The 26499-nt window shown below is 37.6% G+C and overlaps 2 protein-coding genes across 3 annotated transcripts in view; both read right to left on the bottom strand.

Moving 5' to 3' along the window:
• Positions 1-18179, bottom strand: part of LOC125355530 (DBIRD complex subunit ZNF326-like) — a 26258-nt gene extending 8079 nt beyond the window's left edge. The window contains exons 1-5 of one of the 2 annotated variants that reach the window (XM_048351943.1): positions 18066-18179; positions 12852-13050; positions 7683-7794; positions 3801-3948; positions 2666-2765 (exon numbers count right to left, since the gene is read on the bottom strand). In XM_048351943.1, coding sequence (XP_048207900.1) covers positions 2666-2765; positions 3801-3948; positions 7683-7794; positions 12852-13047 — 556 coding nt within the window. In that variant the 5' untranslated portion in view covers positions 13048-13050; positions 18066-18179. Of the gene's footprint in view, positions 1-2665; positions 2766-3800; positions 3949-7682; positions 7795-12851; positions 13051-15275; positions 17319-18065 lie in introns of those variants that run through there. The other variant, XM_048351942.1, reaches the window with a different exon arrangement.
• On the bottom strand, positions 17739-26499 carry LOC125355531 (DBIRD complex subunit ZNF326-like). Its single transcript, XM_048351944.1, has 4 exons — positions 26362-26499; positions 22858-22902; positions 18272-18307; positions 17739-18177 (listed from the first exon to the last, which is right to left on the bottom strand). The coding sequence occupies exons 1-4, from the start codon at positions 26375-26377 to the stop codon at positions 18062-18064; spliced, it is 213 nt and encodes a 70-aa protein (XP_048207901.1). The 5' UTR covers positions 26378-26499; the 3' UTR covers positions 17739-18061.

The following is a 26499-nucleotide window of genomic DNA, read 5'->3' as shown; positions in this document are numbered from 1 at the left end:
TATAAACTACATACCCCAGCTTTAGTGGGAGTAATTTGTTTTTTCAAATAGGGTCCCACTTTTTGCCTACCTAGCCTGAACTGTAATCCTACTTATAAGTCACACAGACTTGGGATGCATGTTCCACATAGGGGGCATGCCACCTGTCATCAACCAGGATTTGGTTTTTATTCAGGCTAGTCTCAAACTGTAGTCCTCTTGATTTACCTCCTGAGTTGCTAGGGTTACAGTGTGAGCCTCTGTACCCAGATTAGTTTTTTCTTTATAAAGTGTCTTAATCTAACTTTGCCCAGGCTGGCTTTGAACAACAATCCTCCTATCTCTACTTCAAAGTAGTTGGCATTAGAGATGAGCCACCATGCCCAAGTGAGAGCCACATATTCTTATTTCCACAAATCAAGTTCTACTGCTAGTTTTCATGATAATTGATGATGCTTCTCTAAAAAGTATCAGAGAAGCCAGGTGTCGGTGGCTCATACCTGCAAAATAGGTCAGGGACAGTGCCCAGGCTCTGTGGTGGCTCACGCCTGTAACCCTAGCTACTCAGGAGGCTGAGATCTGAGGATCGCGGTTCAAAGCCAGCCCAGGCAGGAAAAGTCCATGGGCCTCTTATCTCTAGCTAACCACCAGAAAACTAGAACTGGCATTATGGCTTAAAGTGGTAGAGTACTAGCCTTGAGCTGAAAAGCAGAGGGACAGCACTCAGGCCCAGAGTTCAAGCTCCACATTGACCAAAAAAAAAAAAAAAAAGTGTCAGAGAACATAGATTTATGTTGAGTTCTTCTACTATAACTCATAAATTGGCATACACAGGTTTTTAAGAAATGTATAGCTGGTTCAGATTGAAAGTAAAATTACACAGTTTTTCCTAATGTTATAGACTCAGACTCTTAGGCCCAAGACTAGCTACCAAAAAATGTAATATGAAGAAAAATGCTGATTTTGTAGTAAATTACGAGTTTTTATGATTATAAATTTCATAGGAAGAGGTGAAAAGATGTCAAAATTAGATTCACAAGGAGTAAACGTTATGCTGGAACTAGTAAACAATGATCAAGGTTTACTACAAACAGAAATATGAAAGACATAAAGTAGCATGCAAGGGAAGGATCTGAAAGAGAATACAGAATTTTCTGGAAATTAATTAACTCAATGTGGCTGGGGCATTAACTACAAAGGAGAAACAAGAGATGAGAACAAAAATAATGAGCCTAAGTCATTAAAAAATAGCGGATCTCTTCTTAATTTGTCTTATCATTTTTAGATGACTCTATTTTTTACCTCATAAGTGGTGAGAGAGGGCACAGAATCAATGGAAAGCAGGTGAAAAAGTACAGCAGAGGAGTCTATCAAATGCACTGGACATTGATGAAAGTGAACTAAGCAACTTAAGGGTGGTGATGGGAGGGAAGGAATGAGAGGAAGGAATAGCTGATACTAAGCAAAAGGAATGAAATGTACACACCACCTGATATATGTTAACATTAACCTTGCTGTACAGCACCTATAAAACAATTTCTTTAAATGCTTTGCATGTCATGACAAGGAATTTTGAACTCTATCCTGTGGAGGATAAAGAAGCCTCTGAAAACTCCTAATGTAATAGGATCATAGAGTAGGATTAGAAATAAGAAAGCCTAAAAGACTAGTTAGAAAATACTACAATTGTTAAAAGAACAGATAAGGATGTAAACAAATGCAATATAGAGAGGTCTGCTTAAATATTTAAAGTAGGCAGTAGGCAGCTGAATGAGACTTAAGAGTTCAGAACACAGATGTGTACCAGAGATACAGATCTATATATAACCCACAGAGGTGTTACTTTAAGCTCTGTTAAATAAATGAACTCATCAGAAAGAAATGTAAGGAGAAATAATAACAAGGCTAATGACAGAGAACTAGAAAACAGTAAATTCTAAAGGACTAAATCTAAGTAGTACAGAGCTTGCCTAGCAAGTGTGAGGCCCTAAATCCAATCACCAGCACCACTAAAACTGATTAATTAAAAAATAAATACAAGCTGGTGGCTCATGCCTGTAATCCTAACTACTCAGGAGGCTGAGATCTGAGGATCTCAGTTCAAAGCCAGCCTGGGCACAGAAGTCCATGAGACTCTTTTATCTCTAATGAACCCAGAAAACCGGAAAGCTGAGGGACAGTGCCTAGGCCCAGAGTTCAAGCCCCACATCAACATACATACATACATACATACATACATACATACATACATACATACATGCATGCATACAAGCAAACAAAAGATTACTGGTAAGGAAGGAAAAGCACATTCCTGGATGCCAGTGGCAGATGGCTATAGTCCTAGCTACTCAGGAGGCTGAGATCTGAGGATCATTTTTCAAAGCCAGCCTAGGCAGGAAAAGTCTGAGAGATTCTGATCTCTAATTAACCACAAAAAGCCAAGTGGAGTTGTAGCTCAAGTGTTGAGTGCTAGCAAAAGAGCTCAGGAACAGCATCCAAACCCCAAGTTCAAGCCCTAGTACACAGCACAAAAAAACAAACAAGCAAACAAACAAGCACAAAATATTACAAAAGTACAAAAGGGATTAAGACAACTAGGCTGATGACAAACATAAGGTTATGATATATACACATATACATGTGTATATATGCATATATAAATTTGTAAAACAATCTGACTACTCACCTTCCATGACATCTTTTTCTATTATTTTAACAACTTCTGTTTGATTATTTGTCTGTTGCTTACGAATAGATGTTTTCTTGAATTTATTCACCATACATTCCTAGAACACAAAATATAAAGAATGAAATTGTTTCCAATGAACACTCAAATATATATTCACCACCATTCACCCTAAGGAAGGTATTACCATACCTTCCTCTGCTCTACAAGAACTAATGTCTGTTCACAAGGCGCTTATAATTTAATTGAAAAAACTATCAAAACATACTAGGAAACTAAAAAGTACTGACATTCCAAAATGTATTTTAGTCAGAGAAATATCAAAGAGCTGAACAGTCAAGCCAACAGGTATTTAAGTCACAATTGACAACCATATGAGCCCAGTAAGGAAAGAAATTATAAGAAGCAATTTTCATCAAAACATAATTCTACAACTATATAAAGGTCTAAAAGATCATTGTACTTTTCTAACCTAATAGTTTTCTCTCCTTTGCCCAAATTAGTTTTACGTACAATTAGCAGACTAGCTGAAGCCTCTTCTGTTAGCATTCCCAGTCCCAATTATCTTCCCCTTGTCCAAGATTCTATTCTGGAGTATTTCTGTATTCTCGGCATCTTTATCTAAATGTACCATCTGTTTATCTGTGTTTATGTTCTATTTCCCATTACTGTGGGGTTACTAAAAGTAGTGCCTGTTGTCTTCAAGAAAATCTACTTAATTGATAATATGAAAGACACTAAACAAACCCAAGTCTTTCTGGTTCTATATTCACACTGCCACTTACTAACAAGTTCTTTGGCTGCTCTGAGAATGATCCTTTAGTAACAATAAAAATGAGTTGCTACAGACAGCTGTAAGAAAATCAAATACTAAGTACAATCCAAGACATATGGGTTCTCAATGGATGCACATCAAGTTGTTACAGGAACTCTTTTTGACACTTCTCGGAAACTTTATTTTTCAAAAATAACAAATTCAAATTCCATAAGAATTCAGATCTAATTCTGTGCTAATTTTAAATTTTTCTTTAAATGAGAAGCTGATTGTTAAATTTTCTGAAAGAGTACAAAAGATAGGAAATTGTGAAAAATGAAATAAATTCAGATGTTTCTTACTTGAAAAACAGCCACTTACATGCAAAAAGTCCATAACTATTTTATCAAATTTGGTTTGTTTCTGAATATGATCTAATGTTTCCTTGTGTGAAGAACTTTCCAGATGCAGCTCAATATCTTTTTCTTCAAAGGTTCGAAATTTACAAAATGAACATGTAAATGCCATTCTACAAGAAAAAAGTTCTTCATTAAGTATCACCTTATTCACTTAAGAGCTAATAAGACTATACAACTGAATCTAATCTAATTTTACCAGAATAATTATTTCTTCCGTCCTTTTCTGGATTAAGTTTAATTTAACTCAGAAAAAAAATACATATTTTATATATATTATAAATAAAATGTTATATATAAATAAGTACATATTTGGATGGCAGTCATTGTACCACTTTGTATTGCTGGCCCACCTTCAAGGTTTGGGATATAAAAAGCACAATACCAATTAAAGAGAGTAAATATCAAGAAATACCTGGCCCCAAAGTTCTACAACTTACTTTATACTCTCCTCAAGTTTACCATAACATCATCAACAAAGTCAGGTAGGTCAACAGAAATCATGGACAACTCCCATGGAATTTTGGGGTAATTAAAGGCAGCTAAGATCTGAGGATCAGAGTTTGAAGCCAGCTCAGGCAAGAAAGTCCCTGAGTCTCTTATCTCCAATAAACTACTCAGAAAAAGCCAAAAGTGGCACTGTGGCTGAAGTGATAGAACACTAGCCTAGAACATAAAGTCTCAGGGACAGTGCCCAAGCCCTGAGTTCAAGCCCTAGGTCAGGCAAGAATAAGCTCCACCACTAATAACTTCAGGGTAGCTAATAAATGAATAATAACTGGACAAATGTACATATTTAGAAACTCAAAGCCAAAACAGAATGAATTCACCTGTTTCTAGTTTCTTTTTCCTTGAATTATGAGTCTTCTATCTGGTTCCTGATTTCATTCTCTTTATTTTTCCAAGTAACTCCTTGCAATGTTATTAGGTTTGTTTTCCTTGTTGAGAGTATGAGTTCTTACTTGGTTTATATCCCAGCTCTCTTTTGTGACCTAGAACAAGTCACTTTACCTCTCTGGCCTCAATTTTCTCTTATTATTACTCCAAAAAGAATCTTCAGAGAGGGCTGGGAATATGGCCTAGTGGTAGAGTGCTTGCCTCACACACATGAAGCACTGGGCTTGATTTCTCAGTACCACATATATAGAAAAGGCCAGAAGGGGTGCTGTGGCTCAAGTGGTAGAGTGCTAGCCTTGAGCAAAAAGAAACCAGGGACAGTGCTCAGACCCTGAGTCCCAAGCCCCAGCACTGGCCAAAAAAAAAAAAGAATCCTCAGAGATGTCTTAAGCATTTAAGTATGAACATACAAACGTGCTTAAAACAACTCCTAACACAGAGTAAATATTATTATTGCTACTAGTATAGTATTGTTCATCTGTTTCACTGACACCTAAAGGCTCAAAACACAAAGTCAAAATTATTTTGGCACCTTGTGCTGGTGGCGTACACTTTGTAATTAGCTACTCAAGAGGCTAGGATCTGGATGATGGTGTTTCAAAGTCAACTCAGGCAAAAATGTACAAGACATTTATTTCATCTCTAATTAACTAGCAAAAATCTAGGGTGGAGGTATGGTTCAAGTAGAAGAGAGCCAGCCTTGAGGGAGTAAGCCAAGCTAGTGTGAAGCCACTGAGTCCAATACTTGATACAAGAAAAACAAAAGATTTCAGCAACCATCTAGGAACTGCCTTAATTGCCACTGTTTTGGGTTTTGTTTTTTACCTTTAACAGTATCTTGCCTGTGGTATGTCTTCCTTAAATGTTTGACAGTATACTTTTAAACCCACTACAGTCACTTTAATCTACATAGCTTCTCATTTTCATCAGTAAAATATGTGTATCTCTCTGCCTTAACCTCAAGCCATGCAATCTACCTGGGCTGCCACTTATAACTCCTCCTACAATCCTCCAATTTCTAAATAGGCTAAGCACTAATTCCACTAATAAGACTTCTCACATTCACCTGCACTTAGAAGTTTCTACTCATGATTGATTGGAATATATTGGAAGCATGTGTGGAAATGTAACAATGAAGTCTTTCCCATTTCCCACTCCCATGTAACTAATGTAAGCTAATTTTTTTTTTAAAGGATGTACTTTTGTACTATTTTTGTCAGTGTTTCCCATGTACTGCTGTTTGTGTACACCGCTAACACATCCATCCTTTCCTGCTCAGGCTTCCTTAAGTTTATATACATAGTCACATTTTCATTCTCTTAGTTATGTTGAAAGCACTAAAATATTAGAGGATATATCACAATAGTTATTTACCATCTCTAGTCCTCCCAACATAAAACTGCTCTGGTAAACTAAAATAATTACAGGCAGGGTTGGGATGTAACTTAGTGATAGAGCACTTGCCTAGTATGCTCAAGGTCCTGAGTTCAAAACCCAGCATCAGAGAAGAAAATGTCTAAAATAATTATAGTATATTTCAAAGAATTCTTATCCTAAAATGACAATGTTTAACTAAATTGACATTCTGTCCAGTAGGTAAGGTTTATAACCGAAGTCATGAAGACAACAGCTCACAGAAATTTTCATTTTTCCCAAATTGCAACATTTATTTTATCAACATGCTTAAATCATACTGACACCTATAGTTTTAATGAAAAAAGTAATCTTACAAAGCAAAATCATCTTCAGCCTTCTACACACTGAATGAAACATGTTTAGTAACTATGCTCATTACCTCTGACAAAAGAAGGAATTACGGGAAATGAGGGAGGTATAAATAGAACTCAAAACAGGAGACCTCCCTAAAATCAGAACTTCTCTTTATAGATTAATCCCTAGGGTGGTTAGTTCTATTGACTCTCAAATCCCAGAAAATTAGGCATAACAAACCAGAAAGCTTAATGCAACAATTACACATGGATACCTAAGAGACTAAAATCAAAGACCAAACAAAGAAATCTAGGAATTGAGATACAATTTTGTTACTACATTTAATGTGAACAAATCTAATTTATATTTCAAGACTGAGTAATAACAAACTTTCCTGTTTAAACAAATAAACCCAACACTTAAAAAGATCACCATGAAGACTTTCAGTTCTATATTCTATCTTTTAAAGATAAAGCTTTGCTTACCTAGAAGAAATATTTCACTTTTTCTGCTACACAAACTGAATTTAAAAGAAAAATACATTCACTGTTTAATATATGTATAGTGTTTTTCTTAGTTGTGTGACCAAACGGTTTTATATGTATCATTATTAGTTACATTCTTAACATAATGAGCACTGTGTTTATAGGCAAAAAATGTCAGATTTAATCTATCACTCGTTTTCCTTAGTGCAATATGCTCTACCACTGAACCCCATTACAATCTTTCAATGGTTTTAATGTCTGAAAAAGCCAGTTCTACACACTTTACTCATCTTCAGAATTCTTCTTGGAACCTGGGTTGGAAAAAACTTATGCATAATACCCAAGACTTTTCAGATCTCAAGATTACGGTTTTCTTCAAGTTTTCATTTTTAACAATTACTATTTCTGTGCATTTTATATTCTTGGAGTTGTAGTAGTAATAGAATTTTTTTCCAAGTTGTAATTACATATAATAAAACTTAGATTAGTACATTTCTTACATATCCTTATTCAAAAAACCAGTTTAATTTATCTTACAAGATATTCAAATTCTAATCATGTTTCATTTATTTGCCTTTTCTATGAAACTTTTTTTGAGATAGGATCTTAATATGTATATAGCCCAGTCTAGCCTTGAAATATCAATCCTCTGGCCTGAGCCTGAGTGCTGGAATTATAGGAACATGTCACTCTAACTGGCTTAGAAAACTATTTTTTCATCAGAGCCCAGTTTTTTGACTCTACTAAATACAAACCTGTAACCATCACCGTATTTCTCACTGTTTTTTTCTCTCCTACGCCTTTGTTTCTCTCTTCGGGCCTCAATTCGTCGCTTTTCTTCTTCTTCATTTTTAGGATCAGTTTTTGCTAAAATAGAAGAAAAAAGTCAAAACTAAAAGGAATTTTTCTACTCTCCCTTTCCAAGTACCAGTTTATAAAGCACAGATACACAGGGTATAAGTGGTAATAATGTAACCTGAACTTCACTTCAATGTGAAGCTACCCAGTATTTCCTGAACTACGTAGTATTTGTGAAACATCCTAATGCATTGTGAATTTTGCCATATTTGCTTTTCAAGCTACATATTTTTCTCTAAATCCTCTCATTTTGTTATCCTTACTCTAAGTAATATCTTTAACTACCTGAAGCCATCAAACATACCACACACACTATAGCAAACACTGAAATAATCTTGACTAAACATGAAAATAGAAAAGTACAATAAACCCGTAAAAGCTAAGAATTCACATTTATATTGTAAAAGCTCTCTCAAATGTTTTTAATTACATAAACTACAAAATAAAATCAAGTTCCTTTTTTATTGTGATAAAACACAGAAAACACAAAATTTACCATTTTACCAATGTTAAAGTATACAGTTCAGTAGCTTTAAGTACATCCAAAAGTAATGCAAACATCACCACTATCTGGTTCCAGAACTTTCTCATCACTGCAAGTAAATGCAGTACTTACCCTTTTCACCCCTGCTCTAAGGTTCTGGGAACTACTAATCTGCTTTCTGTATTCTGATTATTTTGATTAAATGAAATCCTATACTCTTTTGCTTTTAGTCTTTTTTTAATCTCTTGTTTATTATATACGATGTTTTCCAAGTTTATCCATGTTATACATGTATAGGTAATTCACTTCATTAATATTTTTATTGCATGAATATATGCTCTTATCCATTTATTTCCTGATGAGTACTTATATGCACCTCTGTGCTACTGTAAATAACAAGGACACACAAAAACTCTTGAGTTTTAGCCCTAGTACTGCTTCCTAACTAAAGAAAACCAAAGCAGAATGCAATGGTTTGGGGGCTATTCAGACATGTGCAAACATAATCACAATCAATTGTCAAACATTTTTACTTCAGAAAGAAAGTAGGTAGCCTTTACGAGGTGGCTACTCTTTTATTAACGAGACATGGACTGTGTCTCAACAGAAACTAAGTGAACATTTCAGAATAAATTATTGCTGTAACTGAAAAAAAAAGAAGTTAGGTAGCCTTTATGTATTATTTCTCATGCTTCCAATATTACCTTACATCCACCAAAAAAAACCTAATCCATGTTCTAATCTGTATGTTTCCATAAAAATAGAACAATTGGCTTCTTTCACTTAGTATAATTTTTGCTTGTAGGTTCATTCAAATAACAGCATGTACCAGGAATTCATTCTATTTTATAATTGAATTTTATATAATACTACATATATAAATAGTCCACATTTTGTTTATCCACTCATCTCCTGATGGATATCCAGGACTTTTCTGTTTGGGGCCACTATGAACAAAGAATACTACTACTATAAAAACATTCATATAGGGGCTGGGGATATAGCCTAGTGGCAAGAGTGCCTGCCTCGGATACACGTGGCCCTAGGTTCGATTCCCCAGCACCACATATACAGAAAACGGCCAGAAGCGGCGCTGTGGCTCAAGTGGCAGAGTGCTAGCCTTGAGCGGGAAGAAGCCAGGGACGGTGCTCGGGCCCTGAGTCCAAGGCCCAGGACTGGCCAAAAAAAAAAAAAAAAAGAACTAAAAAAACAAACAAAAAAAAAACATTCATATACAGACATACATTCCTTAACAATGGGGATATGTCCTAAGAAAAGCATTATTAGGGGACTAAAAATGTGGCTTAGCGGTAGAGTGCTTGCCTTGCATGCATAAAGCCCTGGGTTCAATTCCTCAGTGCCATATACACAGAAAAGGCTAGAAGTGGCACTGTGGCTCAAGTGGTAGAGTGTTAGCCTTGAGCAAAAAAAAAAAAGAAGCCAGGAAGAGTACTCAGGCCCTGAGTCCAAGCCCCAGGACTGGCAAAAAAAAAAAGGGCATTATTAGGCTACTTTGCTACACAAACATCATAGTATACAAACCTAGATAATACAGTCTGCCATACACATAGGATATATGGCACATACTGTTCTATATGCAGTCTGCCATTGGCCAAAACATTGTTCTACTGCACACTTCTGTTACTTGTTTTGTATGTACTCTATTTTTATCTATCTTAGGTATATATACCTGGGGGTGGAATTGCTATTATAATTGTTTAGTCATTTGAAGCATGTCAGACTGTTTTCCAAAGTTACTGTCCCATTCTGTATTTCCCTAAGCTGCATAGCAGGGTTCCAATTTCTACAGCCTTGCTAAGGCTTATTATCTAACTTTTTTATTCTAATCATCCAAATGGATATAGGTAGTATCTGATTATGGTCTCAGTTTACCTAACAAAGTTGGGCTCTTGGTCACAGGTTTATGGGCCATTTATGTATCTTTTTTTGCGTGTTTTTTTCCTTTAAGAAATATGTTATATTTCTTGCCTATTTTTAACTGAGTTATCAGTTTGCTATTGAGTTGTATTCTGGATACAAGTCCTTCATTGACTATCTATCCTATTCTATTGTTTGGAAACAGGGTCTCACTACATAATCCAAGCTAGTCTCAAACTCTGGATGGATTCTTACTTCATTCTCCAACTGCAGGGATTACAAAGTATGCATCACCAAACCTAGCAATGTCTTTTCATTTATTATTTATAGTGAAGCACAAAAAATTAATTTTAATAGGCAAGTACACCTATGACTCACACTTGTAACCCTACCTACTCAGGAGGCTGAGATCTAAGACTTGAGATTCAAAGTCCAGGCAGGAAAGTCTAAGAAATTCTTGACCAATTAACCAGCAAAAAGCAAAAAGTCAAGCTGTGCCTCAAGTGGTGGAGAGTTAGCATTCAGTGAAAAAGCTAAAGGACAGTGTGCAAGTAAAATATAAGCCCCAACATGGCGCATACACACACAAAATAACTTTAACAAAATACAATTTACCTTTGTTGCTTATGCTTTTAGTGAACTACATAAAAAGTCCTTGCCAGCCAGACATTAGGGGCTCAGCCTGTAATTCTAGCTACTCAGGAGGCTGAGATCTATGGGCTGAGGTTTGAAGCCAGCCCAGGCAGGAAAAGTCCTCCAGACTCTTATCTCCAATTAGTCACCATAAAAGCAAGAAGTGGAGCTGAGCCTCGAGTGGTAGAGTGCTAGCTTTGAGCAAAAAAGCTCAGGAAAAGTGCACAGGCCAAGTTCAAGCCCTGGGATCAGCACAAAAAAATAAATAAAAATTCCTTGTCAAGGGCTGGGGATATAGCCTAGTGGCAAAGAGTACCTGCCTTGGATACACGAGGCCCTAGGTTCGATTCCCCAGCACCACATATACAGAAAACGGCCAGAAGCGGCGCTGTGGCTCAAGTGGCGGAGTGCTAGCCTTGAGCGGGAAGAAGCCAGGGACAGTGCTCAGGCCCTGAGTCCAAGGCCCAGGACTGGCCAAAAAAAAAAAAATTCCTTGTCAAATACAAAATCATGAAGATTACCAAGAGTCTTCTGCCAAGAGTATTTTGCTCATGCAATCTTCCAGTTTACTTGTATGTGGCTAGCCAACTCTCCTAGAACCATGTCAAAAAGACTTCTCTCTATAGTTGAATATTATTGACACTTATTTTGCCCAGTTGAGCATGGATGTAGTTTAATTCGGCTCTCAACTCTATTCCAATTATATAAAGGCATATGTATAAGGACATACACCCACCCTGTGTCAGAATTAAATCTTGATTAAATGTGAAATCATGAAGTGAGTCCTTAGCTAGAATTTTTTTTAATTGTTATTATAAAAGTGATATATAGACGGGTTACACTTTCCTAAGTCAGGTAATGAGTACATTTCTTTTTGGATAATATTTGTTTGGTTTGTTTTGTTTTTGTTGCCAGTCCTGGGACTTGAACTCAGGGCCTGAGCAGTGTCCCTGGCTTCTTTTTGCTCAAGGCTAGCAATCTGCCACTTGAGCCACAGTGCCACTTGCGGCTTTTTCTATATATGTGGTGCTGAGGAATAGAACCCAGGGCTTCATGTATACAAGATGAACACTTTACCACTAGGCCATATTCCCAGCCCCCTTCCTTCATATTATCTAGTGAGTGCTAATTTGTTCACCCTTTGTCCCTCCAACTTAGCTAGAATTTTGATAGGAATTGTAGCTCATCTCTAGATTAGATTAGGAAAAATCTATCTTGACATGTTGTCTTCCAGTCTAATTCAGTTTTTATTATTTATTTTGAACTTTGATTTCTTTGGGGGGGAGGGTCAGTCATGGGGCTTAGACTCAGGGCCTGGGCACTATACCTAAGCTTTTCAGCTTAAGGTTCTACCACTTTGAGCCACAGCTCCATTTCCAGTTTTCTGGTCGTTAATTGGGGATAAATGACTGGTGGACTTTCCTGCCTGGGCTGGCTTTGCACTGAGATCCTTGCATAGATCTCAGACTCCTGAGTAGCTAGGATTACAGGCCCAGCCACCAGTGCCTGGCTAAAAACTTCAATTTCATTCAATAAATAAACTTTACTTTCTTTCTTTTTGTAGTTATGGAGTATATGATAAATTTTTACTACTTTTTTCTCAAATATTTTGTTCTTCTTGATGTTAACATGAGTGAAAATTTCTTAATTCCATGTTTGGTTTGGCAGAAAACTTTGTCAATATAAAATATGTATGGTTATCTCAAAAGATAAGGCAAATTAATTTTCTAGAAAAAACATAGCTCTACCTAGTACTGAAGACCAGGAACATTTTATTTCCTTTGTCTTCATAAAGAAGATTCTACACTACCCCATGACACTTAGCCCAAGAAAGGGGTTTGAATCAGAATCTCATAGAAAGCCTCTATAAACCCACTGAGGTTCTGACCCCACCACATATAACTCAGAGTAAAGGAATAGACAAGGGTATGTTAATTTTAAAAAACCTACTTAACTACAAAAAATCTGATGGCTAATTCTCCCATATAAACACTAAAATAATTATCTTAAACCAATAAATATCATAAGAAAAAAAAATTCTAAACCACAGCAACTGTGGCTTCTTACTCACTAGGTGATTTGCTGAGGCTCATCTTCTCCATAGGTTTTGCTAGCTTAGGTTTCTTGATAAAGGCTCCACCAGGCTTATTAAATGGTTGTACCATTTTCCTCTTTATTCCTCTTGCAGTAGCAACTGTCACATTTGTGGGCTTGTTTTGATAGTCAACAACAATGCCAGGTCTATGAATGCTTCCAAAGTCACCCATATGCTGCAAATTTGGTGAAATCAAGAAATATTAGCATATTGTCCAAAAACAAAATATGATGTCATACAATATTTTCTTATCACCTATTAACTAGTTTTCACCTGGAAATTCCCTGGAATGTAAACTAAATTTTACATGTCCACTCGGAAAAAGCACACTTTAAAATTTTGTAAATCATTACATGAAATCAAATCCGGTGAATTAATATTTTTATCTGCAAAGCAAATGTAAATGTTTCCTACTTATTTGATTTCTTTTACCATCAAAATTACTTGAGATGATAAACACCAGATGTGTCTGTCAGAAGATTACCACTTGTACAACTCTTTGATAACTCCTCATCAGAGTTCCTAAATTATGTTATGCCATGAAAACACCTTAAAAGAAACCTTTGTTTTACTAAATACCTGGCTTAAGGCTAAAATACACAAAGAAGAACATATTCCAGAAATCATTTAGGATTTCTCCCTGTTGGAAAACGGAATGAGAAGGCGAGATGGAACATTAGTATGAAATAGGAGAGTTAAAGCATAACCATGCATCAACTTCCAAGATACACTTCAGATAAAGAACTGCATCTGACGTTCCATTCACATTCTTACCTAGAGAAACATATTCTGACCCAGAAGCCCAAGAACAAATAGTTTACAGATGAAGAGTCATGCCATCAAACGACTCTTTGTATTCCTTCCTCTTATCCTGTCATTAACAAAACCAACTACAAACCCACTATATCAAGAGGCCCATGTCCATACAAACTCATTCCACTATTCTGACTTTTAGAAGGTAGACTGAGGAGTAATCTGAAGAGAAGGACCCAATGGGAATTGTACAAGTGAAGATTAAAATTGAAAACCCTATTTATACATCTACTTTGTTAGCAAAAGAAATGAAACAACATTCCATTCAGACTAGAAGGGTAAATACAAAGTACAGGAATACTTGTATTGTTATCATGAAAACAAAACTGTTATCTGAAGCCTAAAAACCCTTTGCTAATATATAGCATGGAAAATGTTAATTGTATTCTAAAATTTCAAACTGCAATGGATTTTCAATTTTGAACCCCAACATCTAATAGCACAGTCATTTTTAATTGACCTACAATCATCAGATATGGTGGAACAGCACCACAGCTGCTTATACTTGTATGCTATACTTAGGAATGCCTAATTTATGTAGCACATCAAAAAAAAAACTTCATTAATTAAAGGTGCAATGCATATTATGTAGAATAACATAAAATGAAAATTTTCTACACAAGCATGACAAACTGACATATGAAAAGCTAAATGAACAGTCAAAACCATGTGCCTGATGACATTTTAATCAAAAATACTTCCTCTGCAATAAGAATACTAAACAAAGCTGACTTTCAAAAAGAATCTTACATTATAGCAAAAGAACACAATAGTCTTTACATGATCAAACTATATAATCCCACAATCTACATTTCCTTACCAAGTAAAATCTCACAACAATCAAATTATTTAAGAACATAAAGCATAATCTTTATATACCCTAAAATTAAAACATCTAGGGGCTAGATTTATTCATTAAAGCAATAATTTACAAAATATTACTTTCTAGGAAGAAGCTGCCATCATAGCTATACACAGGTAGGATATTATTTCTGGACAGTAAAGCTAGTGACATGAGAAGAAATAAAACAATCACCAATACCCTAAGAGAATAAATTAACAAAATTATATGGACCACAAGTCATTCTACAATCTATGGTTCACACCAACTTCTTCACCACATAGAGATGGATACACTATCCTGATCTAAAACACAGAGCTTTGAAGAAATTCTACTTGCTAGTGTTTAGTAGCAAACATTTTATCATACATTGCACCTTTAACCTACTCAAAAAGGGTTCAGTTAACCTTTTACAGTGATCCAACAACTGTCCCACCAGCTAGCTGCTAGTGTTTACAAGGAAAATTGTAACTCCTTTTAACCCCTTTTAGACCAAACCTAACATCCTCACCTTTTCAATAAAGGGAGATTTGGCATAGCTTCATGAGCAATCATCTCAATCTGCCACTATTTTCTCAAGTGCTAGAAAATCTTTTACAGTAAACCTAAAACTTATATTTAAGACTCAGCTTTTGCTTAAAATACACTGGGATGAACAGTGTTTATTCTAGTTGAAAACCATGGTCTTGAAAGGGTTTAAAAGAGTGACTAGTGAAAAGAATCTGAAAAGATTCTGTTGTACTTACTCCTCGGCCTCGGCCTCTGCCTGTTGATGGTCCTCCAAAAGCATCATAGTTTCTGCTTCCAAACGTACTTTCAGGATAAGCAGGGGTTCCTCTCCCCCGAGAGCCTACAGGTGCAGGCTTCATATGGGGTGAAGAAAAACTGCTGTAGGAAGAGTAATTCTCTCTTCCTCTGTCCTCCATAAACCCAGGCCTCAATTTTGAACGGGAGTAAGGTGCTTCCCAGCTAGACCCGCCCTGGTTTCTACCTCCGAAAGAGTCAAGGCTATTCCGGTAGGAGCTCTCAAATCGACCACCATAACTACCTCCGAAGCGGCTTTGTTCGGGTTCATTAAAACCATAGCCAGATCTGTACAGATCTCGCCCACCCAGAGAAGACCTGGAGTCGTAAGACTCATAAGGTCCAAACCTGGAAAAGTTGCACAGTGAGGGAAAAAACAAAAGTAAGCTTACTAATGTTAGACAATTCAAAAACAAATTATCAGATGACATTTATCAACTAAAATTCATTTATACCATACTGGCTTGTACAGTTCTACTTTTGTACACACTTGATTAGGGCTGGGCAAGTTCAATATGAGAACAGAACACTAACTCAGATAGTTTCTAATTAATTGACTTCAGTAAAACTTAGCTTAGAAATCTGCTTTTTAGCAGCTTTTCTGTTTTATCCAGAGATTTGTTGTCATTATTTAAGCCCAGCCCTAGTCTTGGAAAAGGTCAATTGCTAAAGTTCACAAGCTATTCAAAGTTTGACTCCATCCCTATTATTGAAAATTACAAAGCATTTGAAACATTTTGGCTTTCCTTGAGGACTCAAATTGAAGACTAAATAGATGAAGGCCAATAATGATGGCACAGAGCAATCCTTCTGTACCCCAATAATCTATATCACTAGACTCCCTCGTTGTTTCTAGAATAATCAAAATCTGAGAAAATATCTCAGGTTATAAAATTTGACAATCTGCCAAACTTCAGCCAAGGACAAGAACCAACCATAAGTACTTTGTACTTGTCGACTAGTAAACCTAACAAATCTAGAAGGGTAAACAGAACATAGAGGTCACCAACATATATACCCTCTGTGTATGAATTTTCAAGGCAGATGAGAAACTATTTTATAATACCCACAATTATTTTTTAAATGATTTCCTAGCAGGAAATTATCACATAAAGCTACCCTAAAAGGGGAGCATACAGTCTCCTCTAAGTTTTAAGTCAACAGAAAAACAAATCATCTCACAAATCCAAACCATGGATTACAAAAAGTTGCTTGTTATCTTACAACAGTTTTATAAAAGCCCACAAATACACAAGAAATGAACAATAACATCTACAGAAATAGTTTATGTACATTACATTTACAATGTAGCTGACATATTAAAACATCTAAATGTTACATTCCTTCAATTATTTACTGATCTCTAAATCGAAAGCACTATTTACTTCTGAATCCTAATAGGCATATAAAAATTATTCCTCTTTCCAACTACTTATTTCAAAACTAACATATAAGCAAAGTTGTTAACTGTTTCCTTGATTTTTCTCAACTATAAATCATAGTGGCATACTTGAAGCAGAAAGAAAAAAAGTAAGCATAATTTAAGTTTATCTTTAGGAATCCAGATCCTTCAATCTAAGAAGGACAATAGTTTCAGATATCTCCTAGTTTCAGTTATAGTCATCAGGAACCTTTGTGCCTCAAAAGAAGATCCCCTTTGAATGTTCCTGAACATGGTCAACCCTAAAGCATGTAGTCCTATTTTTAACTAGGGTTCAGCCTCACACAATATCAGTGAAGTACAAATAGAATCTAGATGATAGTGAAAAATATAGTATTCATGGCTTTAATACAATTCTCCTAATCTTGAGCACAAATGTTTTTGGTCTAAGTAGTAGCTGTCAGTAAATAACCTGGATATTACTTTTAAAAAAAACTTTTTTAATTATAATATGCTTTGTCATTTACTTTAAAAGTAAAAAATTTTAAATCTATCCTAGCTGGACTCTAATAATCCTAGATACTCAGTAGACTGAGATCTGAGGATCAAGGTCCAAAGCCAGCCCAAGCAGTCTGTGAGATTCTGATCTCCAACTAACCATTGGAAAACCAAAAGTGGCACTGTGGCTCAGATGGTATAACACTAGGCCTGAGCAAAAGAGTTCAGGGACAGCACCCAGGCCCTGAGTTCAATCAAGCCCCACAACCAACCAAAAAAATTAAATCTATCTTAAGTATGTCTTAGAAATTAAATGTTGCTAGACTGGTTTGCTTAAACCCCTTCTAGTATGACTGTTTTGCTGTTTTATTTACATATACCTTAAAAAACTTTCTTCTTAATCAGTAAGAAAAAGCTAGAGCTAAAGGCATGGCTCAAGTGGTAAAAGCACCTGCCTAGCAAGCACAAGGCCCCTAATTCAAACCTCAATAGAAAAAGAAAAATAAAAGTTTCACAATATTTCCAGTAACTTCTTATAACATTTTTCAAGATATTTTAGCTGAAAGGAGTTAAAAAGAAAAGTAGTAAAAAATATAAATTTCACTAGTAAAGACACAGTACTTAATTATTTTATAATGAAGTAATGTTATCTGGGGTTTCCCTAAAATGTCTTTGTCAGTCATCTGGAGATAATCTTTATATCCATTAACTAAAACAACTAAACATTTAAGGTGACAATCAATACCAAACAGCAAAATTCAAGTATCATAATAAAGCTAAGGAATACTTTAAAAAATAATATATCCAGACTCATAGTTGTGTAATTATTTGGCCAAGTGATTAAGTTATTTACCTGCTACCCCCACCACCACCACTGTGATTGTCCATGCCATATGACTGGTTTAGGTAGGAATCCATGGATCTCTGACCCCCATACGATCCATGGCCATAGTCACGGTCCATCCCTATAAGAGTTTAAAAAGAAAATAATTACATGACGCTCACCTTTACTGGCATTCAAAAGAAGAATTTTTAGATAAATATTCTTGAATGTCAGACCTCCGTACGATCCAGGACCATAATCACGATCCATTCCTAGAAGAGTCAATAGGAAATTATCAGTAAAACATATTGTTCTCCTAAAACAAACTGCATTAAACACAAAATTTTCACAGCAATCATCTGAATTAATCATCATGGGCTGGGAATATAGCCTAGTGGCAAGAGCGCTTGCCTCGTATACATGAAGCACTAGGTTTGATTCCCCAGCACCACATATATAGAAAATGGCCAGAAGTGGTGCTGTGGCTCAAGTGGCAGAGTGCTAGCCTTGAGCAAAAAGAAGCCAGGGACAGCGCTCAGGCCAAGTTCAAGGCCCAGGACTGGCAAAAAAAAAAACAAAAACAGAAATGTACTCCGTACCTTACTTATGTAACTGTAACCTCCCCCCACCCCGCCATTCATCACCTTTAAAATAAATTTAAAACATTTCAAAAAGAGTAAGTCATTAACATATTTTTGTAACACTGTACATTAATAAGGAAATAAACTTCTGACCTACAATACTTTACATTTCAAGTCCTATCTTTAGAATTCAAATACAATTCTCCAGTAGACCCTTGTATCATACCAACACACACATTCTCTCTCTGGTAAAAACACAAATCTAAGTAAATCTACTTTAAAATCTTGAATTTGTTTTTCAGTCAACTGTCTCCATATTCTATCCCCACTGTTAACCAGCCTGTAAGTTCTGTTAATTTTCCCTGGAAAGCATATGATTTTTTTAATACACGCAACAGGGCTTGAATTCAGGAACTCACACTCACTTGGCTTGCTTGCTCTGCTTGCTCACAAGCTCTGCCACTTGGGCTATATCTCTAAGTTGACATTTTGCTAGTTATTTTCAAGCAGTCTTTTGGACTTTTCTGCCTACTTTCATGGCTTCAAACCATGAGCCACTCAATCTCAGCCTCCTGAGTAGCTAGGATTACACATGTGAGCTACCAGCACTCAGTGAATCTGAATATTTTTAAACTAGTATTTTAAATAGTATTTTTAAATAGTTTAGTCCAAGCCCCAAAATCATAAAAATCTGTTTATGAAATGGCTTTCTAGCTAATTCTCCAATTTTCAATCTCACCTATATAGGTGCAAATTCCTTGGTAATTTTACTATGTCACTGTCCTCAAAAATATACTCTCTTCTACATATTGTACACTGACTAATTCCTACATGGTAAGTCCTAACAGCCTCTATATAATCAAATGTTTGAACATCTAGCCAGAGGAGGTGGTAAATTCCTGAAAATAGCAAATCAAATCCTTTTTCAATTATTGGACCATACAGAAATAGCTCATGCCTGAAATGTAGGAATTAATGTGATCTTCTCAAGTGTGAGAAGGGATGTTTCCTTAATACCAAGACTGGGTGTGTATGAGTGAGATACCAATTTAGGAGGAATATATACCTATAAGCAATTTGATCTGACTAATAAACCAGATTGATGTCAATGACAAAAACTGAAGGGCTGGGGATATGGCCTAGTGGCAAGACTGCTTGCCTTGTATACATGAAGCCCTGGGTTCAATTCCTCAGCACCACATATATAGAAAACAGCCAGAAGTGGCACTGTGGCTCAAGTGGCAGAGTGCTAGCCTTGAGCAAAAAGAAGCCAGGGACAGTGCTCAGGCCCTGAGACCAAGCCCAGGACTGGCCAAAAAAAAAAAAAAAAAAAAAAAAAAAAAAAATCTGTGAAAACAACAACCAAAATAACAGATGGGGCACAGTTAAGACATCTTATTAAAAAAAAAAAAAAAAAAGTCCCACATGGCTTTGGCTTAAAATATTTTTACACTATTTTGTTTTAAAAGACTTGAAAGTCGGGGCTGGGAATATGGCCTAGTAGTAGAGTTCTTGCCTAGTATACATGAAGCCCTGGGTTCAATTCCTCAGCACCACCTATATAGGAAAAAAAAAAAGCCAGAAGGGGTGCTGTGGCTGAAGTGGTAGAGTGCTAACCTTGAGCAAAGAGAAGCCAGGGACAGTGTTCAGGCCCTGAGACCAAGCCCAAGGACTGGCCAAAAAAAAAAGACTTGAAAGTATCTGAAACACGTGCAAAATTGTTTGAAATCCCTGCATGGCAAATTCAGACAGTTTGTATCATTCAGGTGTTTTCCAAAGAAAGTGAAGAAGCCTCTCCCCACAAGATTACATTTGGTGGAGAGGGCCTCCAAATTCTATCTTATACCAGGTGGCACCCCAGAGGTCTGTGCAGCAGTTTGTCACAAGCAAGGCATTATTATCTGGAAGGGAAGGGACTGTGGAGCTTCCATTGGTTGAGGAACAGCCAAGCTTTAGTTTTTCCAGGTAGTCGGCATGTGCAGGTTAATGACAATGGAGAACTTTGATTAACTATGGAGTTGCTATGTTTTAGGGAATTTTTTTTTTTTTTTAGCAAAATGCATGTAGTAAGTACACCCTATCATGAAAACTTAATCATGGAATCCATTTAGCATGCTCAGTTAATTGCCAGTTCTTTATAATTCCTTACTTATGCAGTATGTTTCCCTCAATTTAATTGTTCTTAAAATGAATTTTCAGTTTTCTAGTTTAGTGACACCTTCAGTTAATGACTGCATCACAGTGAATAAAACGGCCTTCCAGACGTTCAGCTGTTTCAGGCTGAAGATTAAGGGTTTCTTTTCTGGGTTGTCACTAAGTACCGTCTGTCACAGAACTTTTGGGGCAGTGGAACATACCCAAATTAAAAATTACTTCTTCTTATACTTGACTTATACTCCCTTAAATCAGGCATCCCATTTAAAATACCTACGTCCCTGATATGAATCTCATGCTCTTCCCCAATGGGATCAAAAACAAGGGGGGAAGAGGCCTTTGACTAAGATAAGGATGAGGGAGAGTGAAAGGTCATTTTTATGTAGACATTGTTAGCCTTTAGTAATATTGTAACTGGCAAGTCTAAAATAGAAAAGGTATAGCTAAAGCATTTGCTCTGTAAATGTTAACCTTTATAAGTATATAATTGCTGCTAAAAAGTCCTTACACTTAAGAAAAATTGGTGCCATTTTGAAATTGAGATCTTGTGCCATAAATGCAACTGAACTAAATATAAACATTAGTTCACAAATTAGTGCTGTCAACAAAATGAATAAAGTAGAAAAACCTTTTAAAAAATCTAATGTTTCTCTTCATCCTTAGAGGTAAGTAAAAATTAATTCTATCATAATTATTTCCATAAAGATGACCATCCTCTTTAACAGTACATTTACTTCAGTTTTATTTCATCATGCTCTGTAAAACAGCTGAGTTGTGCATTTCTCTGACAATCAGGATAATTAATGCCACTCCCTCAAGTCTTTGATATAATGTTTTCTTAACTTTATGAAATTGTTCTGTGTTCTTTTTTGTATTATCTTGTCTGGCAAGGATTTAACTCTAATAACTATTTAAATAACATGAAATTGTATTCTGCACATCTCTCATGATTTTATCTAGCTCGGTAGACATGTGCTCACCTAAGAAGCTCTTTGTTTATCAACACATTTGAACATGTGAGAAAAACAATCTCAAAAACAAGGTCCAAATGCATTGTAACAGCCCAGCACCTAGGGTGCCCACATGTAATCCTAACTACTCTGAGATCTGAGGATCATGTTTCAAAATCAGCCAGGGCAGGAAGTGAGACTCCAATTAACCACCAGAAAAGCTGTTAAGTGGAGCTGTGGCTCAGGTGGTAGAGCACTAGACTTGAGCAAAAAACCTCAAGGAGCAGGGTACTAGTGGCTCACACCTGTAATCCTAGCTACTCATGTGGCTGTGATCTGAGGATCATGGTTTGAGGCTAAACTGGACAAAAAAGCCCATGATTCTCTTATCCCCAAGTAACCACCAAAAAACTGAACGTGGGGCTGTGGCTCAAAGTGATACAGTGCTAACCTTTAGCAAAAGACCTCAGGGCCAGTACCCAGGCCTGCAATCAAGCCCCACAAATGACAAAAAAAAAAAAAAAGGACAAAGAAAGCATATAGGCCTTGAGTTCACGACCCAGAGCCTGTGCATGTGTGTGAGCACACATGAATGCACACACACACACAAGCACTGTAGCAGAATTTGTATAGTACCAAGCCAATAATCAACTTCATCTACAATACTGAACACCAAAGTCTCTGATTCAGCAAAAAGAATTCAACCACTGTTTTCTAGTTAATCACTCAATGAGGTCAGGTCCTTTGGAATAAATTAAAAGAATTATTAGCTAAAATAAATCAAACAAAACATCATACCAATCAGAATAATCCTAACTTTTCTAATCCAAATGCCCAATTAAAATATCAGCTAAAGGGATAAGGATGTAGCTCAGAGGTGGTTAGGGATGTAGCTCAGAGGTAGAGTGCTTGTGCAGCATACCTAAGGTCCCTGGTAGGTCCCAGCAATGCAAACAACAAATGCTACATGGAGTGTAACAACATTAATATTGAAGTGATAAATGAAGAGCCAAAGCAATGTCTGAAATAAGATGGGGCTGGTTTCTTACATTAATAATTTATGTTTATGTATATGAAGAGAAAAGCTAGAATGCATTCCTCCCACAAATATGAGCAAGTGAAAAAAAAATTACTCACCATTAAAGCCCTGATAAGTATTCCTGCAAGCAGAGTGTGTGTAATCTATGAAGACACATTTAACAGAATTAGTACAATATTAGCAAGCAATAAAAATTATATGCTCATCTATTAAAAAGTAAACACAATTTTTAAAATGTCATACTCAATTATCTACAAAAGTGAGGTACAAATAATAATGGGTACCAATACCCATTGGCATCCAACTGAGAAAACATACATGCTTTCTTCACTAACTCCCAAATGGCAAGTTCATTATCCAAATGACAGCAATGTAAAAACCAGTTTTTAAGTGGGTGACTAGTGGCTCATGCCTGTAATCCTAGCTACTAAGAAGGCTCAAACCTAAGGATCACAGTTCAAAGCCAGCCCAGGCAGAAAAGTTAGTGAGATTCTTATCTCTAATTAAGAAAAAAAAAAAAGCCAGAAATGGAGCTTTGGCTCAAGTGGTAGAGCTCTAGCCTTGAGCCAAAGAGCTCAGGGACAGTGCCCAGGCAGTGAGTTCAAACCCCAGGATCAGCACATACACACACAAAAAAAAAAACAATTAGCCAGGAGCTGGTGGCACATGCTTCTAATCCTAGCTACTCAAGAGGCTGAGATCTTAAGATCAAGGTTTAAAGCCAGCCCAAGCAGAAAAGTCCCATTTTACCCTTATCTCCAATAAGCTACTCAGAAAAAGGCAGAAGTAGTGCTGTGGCTCAGGTCATAGGGCACTAGCTTTGAGCAAAAGAAGCTTAGGGACAACACACAGGCCTGGAAGTCCAAGATCCAGGGCTAGCGCGCGCACACACATGCACACACACACAAAGTGTTTTTAACACTTGTTAATAGCACCCAAAAGAGGGGCTGGGGATGTGGCTTGGTGGCAGAGTGCTTGCCAAGCATGCATGAAGCCCTGGGTTCTATTTCTCAGTCAGTACCACATACTCAGAAAAGGCCAGAAGTGGCACTGAGACTCAAGTGGTAGTGTGCTAGCCTTGAGCAAAACAAGCTCAAAGATAGTGCCCAGACCCCGAGTTCAAGTCCCAGGACTGGCACAAAAAAAATAATAATAATGAAAAGAGAGAACCTAGCACTAGTTTCTACTGAATAACAAAGAGGAAGGCAACTGATTCTATGCAATACAAATTTGTCAAATCTAGTATACTTTTAACAATTCTACTCTATAAAGATTTCAAGATCTTATCTGAGAAATACATATGTACCTATGTACAATGAATATATGCTATCATCTACCCACGATTTGGCATCAGTGAAAGCCATATGTCCAATTTCCTGTGAAGATTAACAATGCCAAGTGCTTTAATTTTACAAATACTGGATCACCTTTATAATAACAATTTTTTAAAGCTGAGAAAAAAATCTTTTTACAAATACTGGAAGATCACAATATAACTGTGACCACTTGGATACAAAGATAGCAATGCTGCAACACTAAACAGAATTAGCCTTGGATACACTGTTAGTCAAATTGCATTTCCCAAAGGCACCAGTAGTGGCTAAGCATGGAAAAATAGAATGTTTTATCAGTAACAATGTTTCTAATTGGAGATAATAAAAGCAAACATACTTTCATCATTATTCTCAATTCGCTACAAATTATTTAAAAAAAAGTCTTGCTCCCATTTCCCCCAACCAATGCCTCCCTCATCACAATGGTAGCTTCTGCTGTACCTTGTTTTGTTGGTACTCTATTCAAACCCAGCACATTTTTACTTTCCATCTCTACTCTGGCCAGTTCATATTCAGTTTTAAAGTATCTACATCAAAATGAAACAAAGTCAAACTAAAACAAAAACACCACAGTATTTTACAAGAGGCGACTTTCCATCACTGGGGCGTGGCTTTTAGAGTGCCAGCCAGCCTAGCCAGCAAGAAGACCTAGAGTTCAATCCTAAAAACTCTACCCTTTCGCCAATAAATCTTAACTACCTGCCCCGAAAAAAGAAATCTGAAGTTCCCATTTCAAAGCAACTGTAAAGTACATACAAAGGTTATTAGTTTCTTTTTTCTATACTTAGATTCTGCAGCTTTAACCCTGTAACATGAAGTTAAATCTAAAACAAAACAAACAACAAAAAAACTTTCAGTAGTGCTTAGAAACTAAGATTACGCATTCAATATTAAATACTTTTTTCTTTTTTAAGCAGGGTTGGAGGCTTACAAGTTCTTAGTGAACAGGTTTATTTAGAAATGTCAGATTACTAAAGAATAAATCTAGTTTAATCATACAAGCTCTTTCTCATATCTCCTTAGTGTTGTAACTATATTATAATCATTTTATCTTGACATTAACTCCAGCAGCTGGGCATGATTCTGGATTCTGCAAATTAACTCTTAGTGACCTTGTGCAAGTGGTTTAAAGAACTGGTGTCAGAGACCACCGAAAGGAATTGTTTTGTTTTAAAATGCCTGCTGGTTTACCAAGTAACCGCGGGGTCTGAATTGGGAAAGGCTTTCTTTGCAGGGCTGGAATTCTAACAAATTCAATCCACACACAAGCCAAAAAAGTGCTTTGGCTCAGGTAAACTGTTTCCAATTAGGTACTTGCAAACAGATAACTTAAAATAAAAATCTCGATGCATAAATAAATATATCCCAGTATGGTGACCAAGATCTACCGCATTCTCCGTTTCTATCAACAGTGGCTATATATATGGTGGCCGTATATATTACTGGTGTCCTCGAGACTCATACTCCACTAAGGAGGCCGGGGGCCATCAGCACAAGCCTCTAGAATTTCTACTTCACAAGAAGTCACGCGGATGGAGGGTTAGGTCCTCGCGTGGTCGGCGGGCCGCCAGGCCCAAGGCGGGGCCGGCGGAGGGTGGGGGAGCCTCCTTTCCTCCCTCCCTCCCTCCCCTGCAATCCCGTTTCCCTCCTCTCCCTCCCTCGCAACTTCTCTCCCCTCCCTCCTCCGCAATCCTTCTCTCTCCCCCCCCCCCACCTCCCCAGCAACTCCTTTCCCCCTCCCTCCTCTGCAATCCCTCTTCCCTTCCCTTCCCTCCCCTTCCTCCACAGCAACTCCTCTCTCCCCCTCCCTCCACTGCAATCCCTCTTCTCTCCCCTGCAATCCCTCTCTCCCCTCCTCCTTCCTCTGTGCGCCCCCTCCACTCCCCTCCCTCCCTTGTTTCCCCCTCCCCTGCGCCCCCTCCCCACGGATCCCACCACTCTTCCCTCGGTCGGAACCCCGGGCCGGGACGGAAGGCAGACGTGGGACACCACAGAAGGCCGGGCAGGTCCGAGGCCCTCGCGGCCTCGGCGAGTTGGGTTCGGCTGCGAGGCCGGCTCCGACCCCACAGAACGCCGCCAGCAGCGGACCCCGGACAGCGGCTCGGAGGCCGCGTCGCCGCGCAGGGCCCGCGGCGGGCGGGCCCGCGGACGGCCGCCCGGCCCGGCAGAACAAAGCCCACACGGCCATCTTGTGACGGTAAACAGACCCCCGGCGCGGGCCACCCCGCCTCCCGCCCTCCGCGGAGACCGGCCGCAGGCGGCGCTTACCGTCCTCGAAGTCCATGGTGGAGGCTGAGGGGCGGACAGCCGCGGCGACACGGGGCTGAACGATGGCCGGCGGCGAGAGCCCGCGACCCACCGTCCCAAGCTCGCAGTCAGCACAACCGAGAGCGGCGCTACGGGCCC

This window comes from Perognathus longimembris, chromosome 7 (assembly GCF_023159225.1).
Source record: "Perognathus longimembris pacificus isolate PPM17 chromosome 7, ASM2315922v1, whole genome shotgun sequence".
NCBI lineage: Eukaryota > Metazoa > Chordata > Mammalia > Rodentia > Heteromyidae > Perognathus > Perognathus longimembris.
Note: the sequence above shows the minus strand (reverse complement) of the source record. Positions and strands in the feature narration are given on the sequence as shown.

Coding starts and splice junctions, on each gene's coding strand:
- LOC125355531 (XM_048351944.1), bottom strand. Junction 18,308..22,857: donor TACTTATCAGGGCTTTAATG/GTGAGTAATTTT, acceptor TGACTCTTCTAG/GAATGGATCGTGATTATGGT. Junction 18,178..18,271: donor TGGTCCTGGATCGTACGGAG/GTCTGACATTCA, acceptor AAACTCTTATAG/GGATGGACCGTGACTATGGC.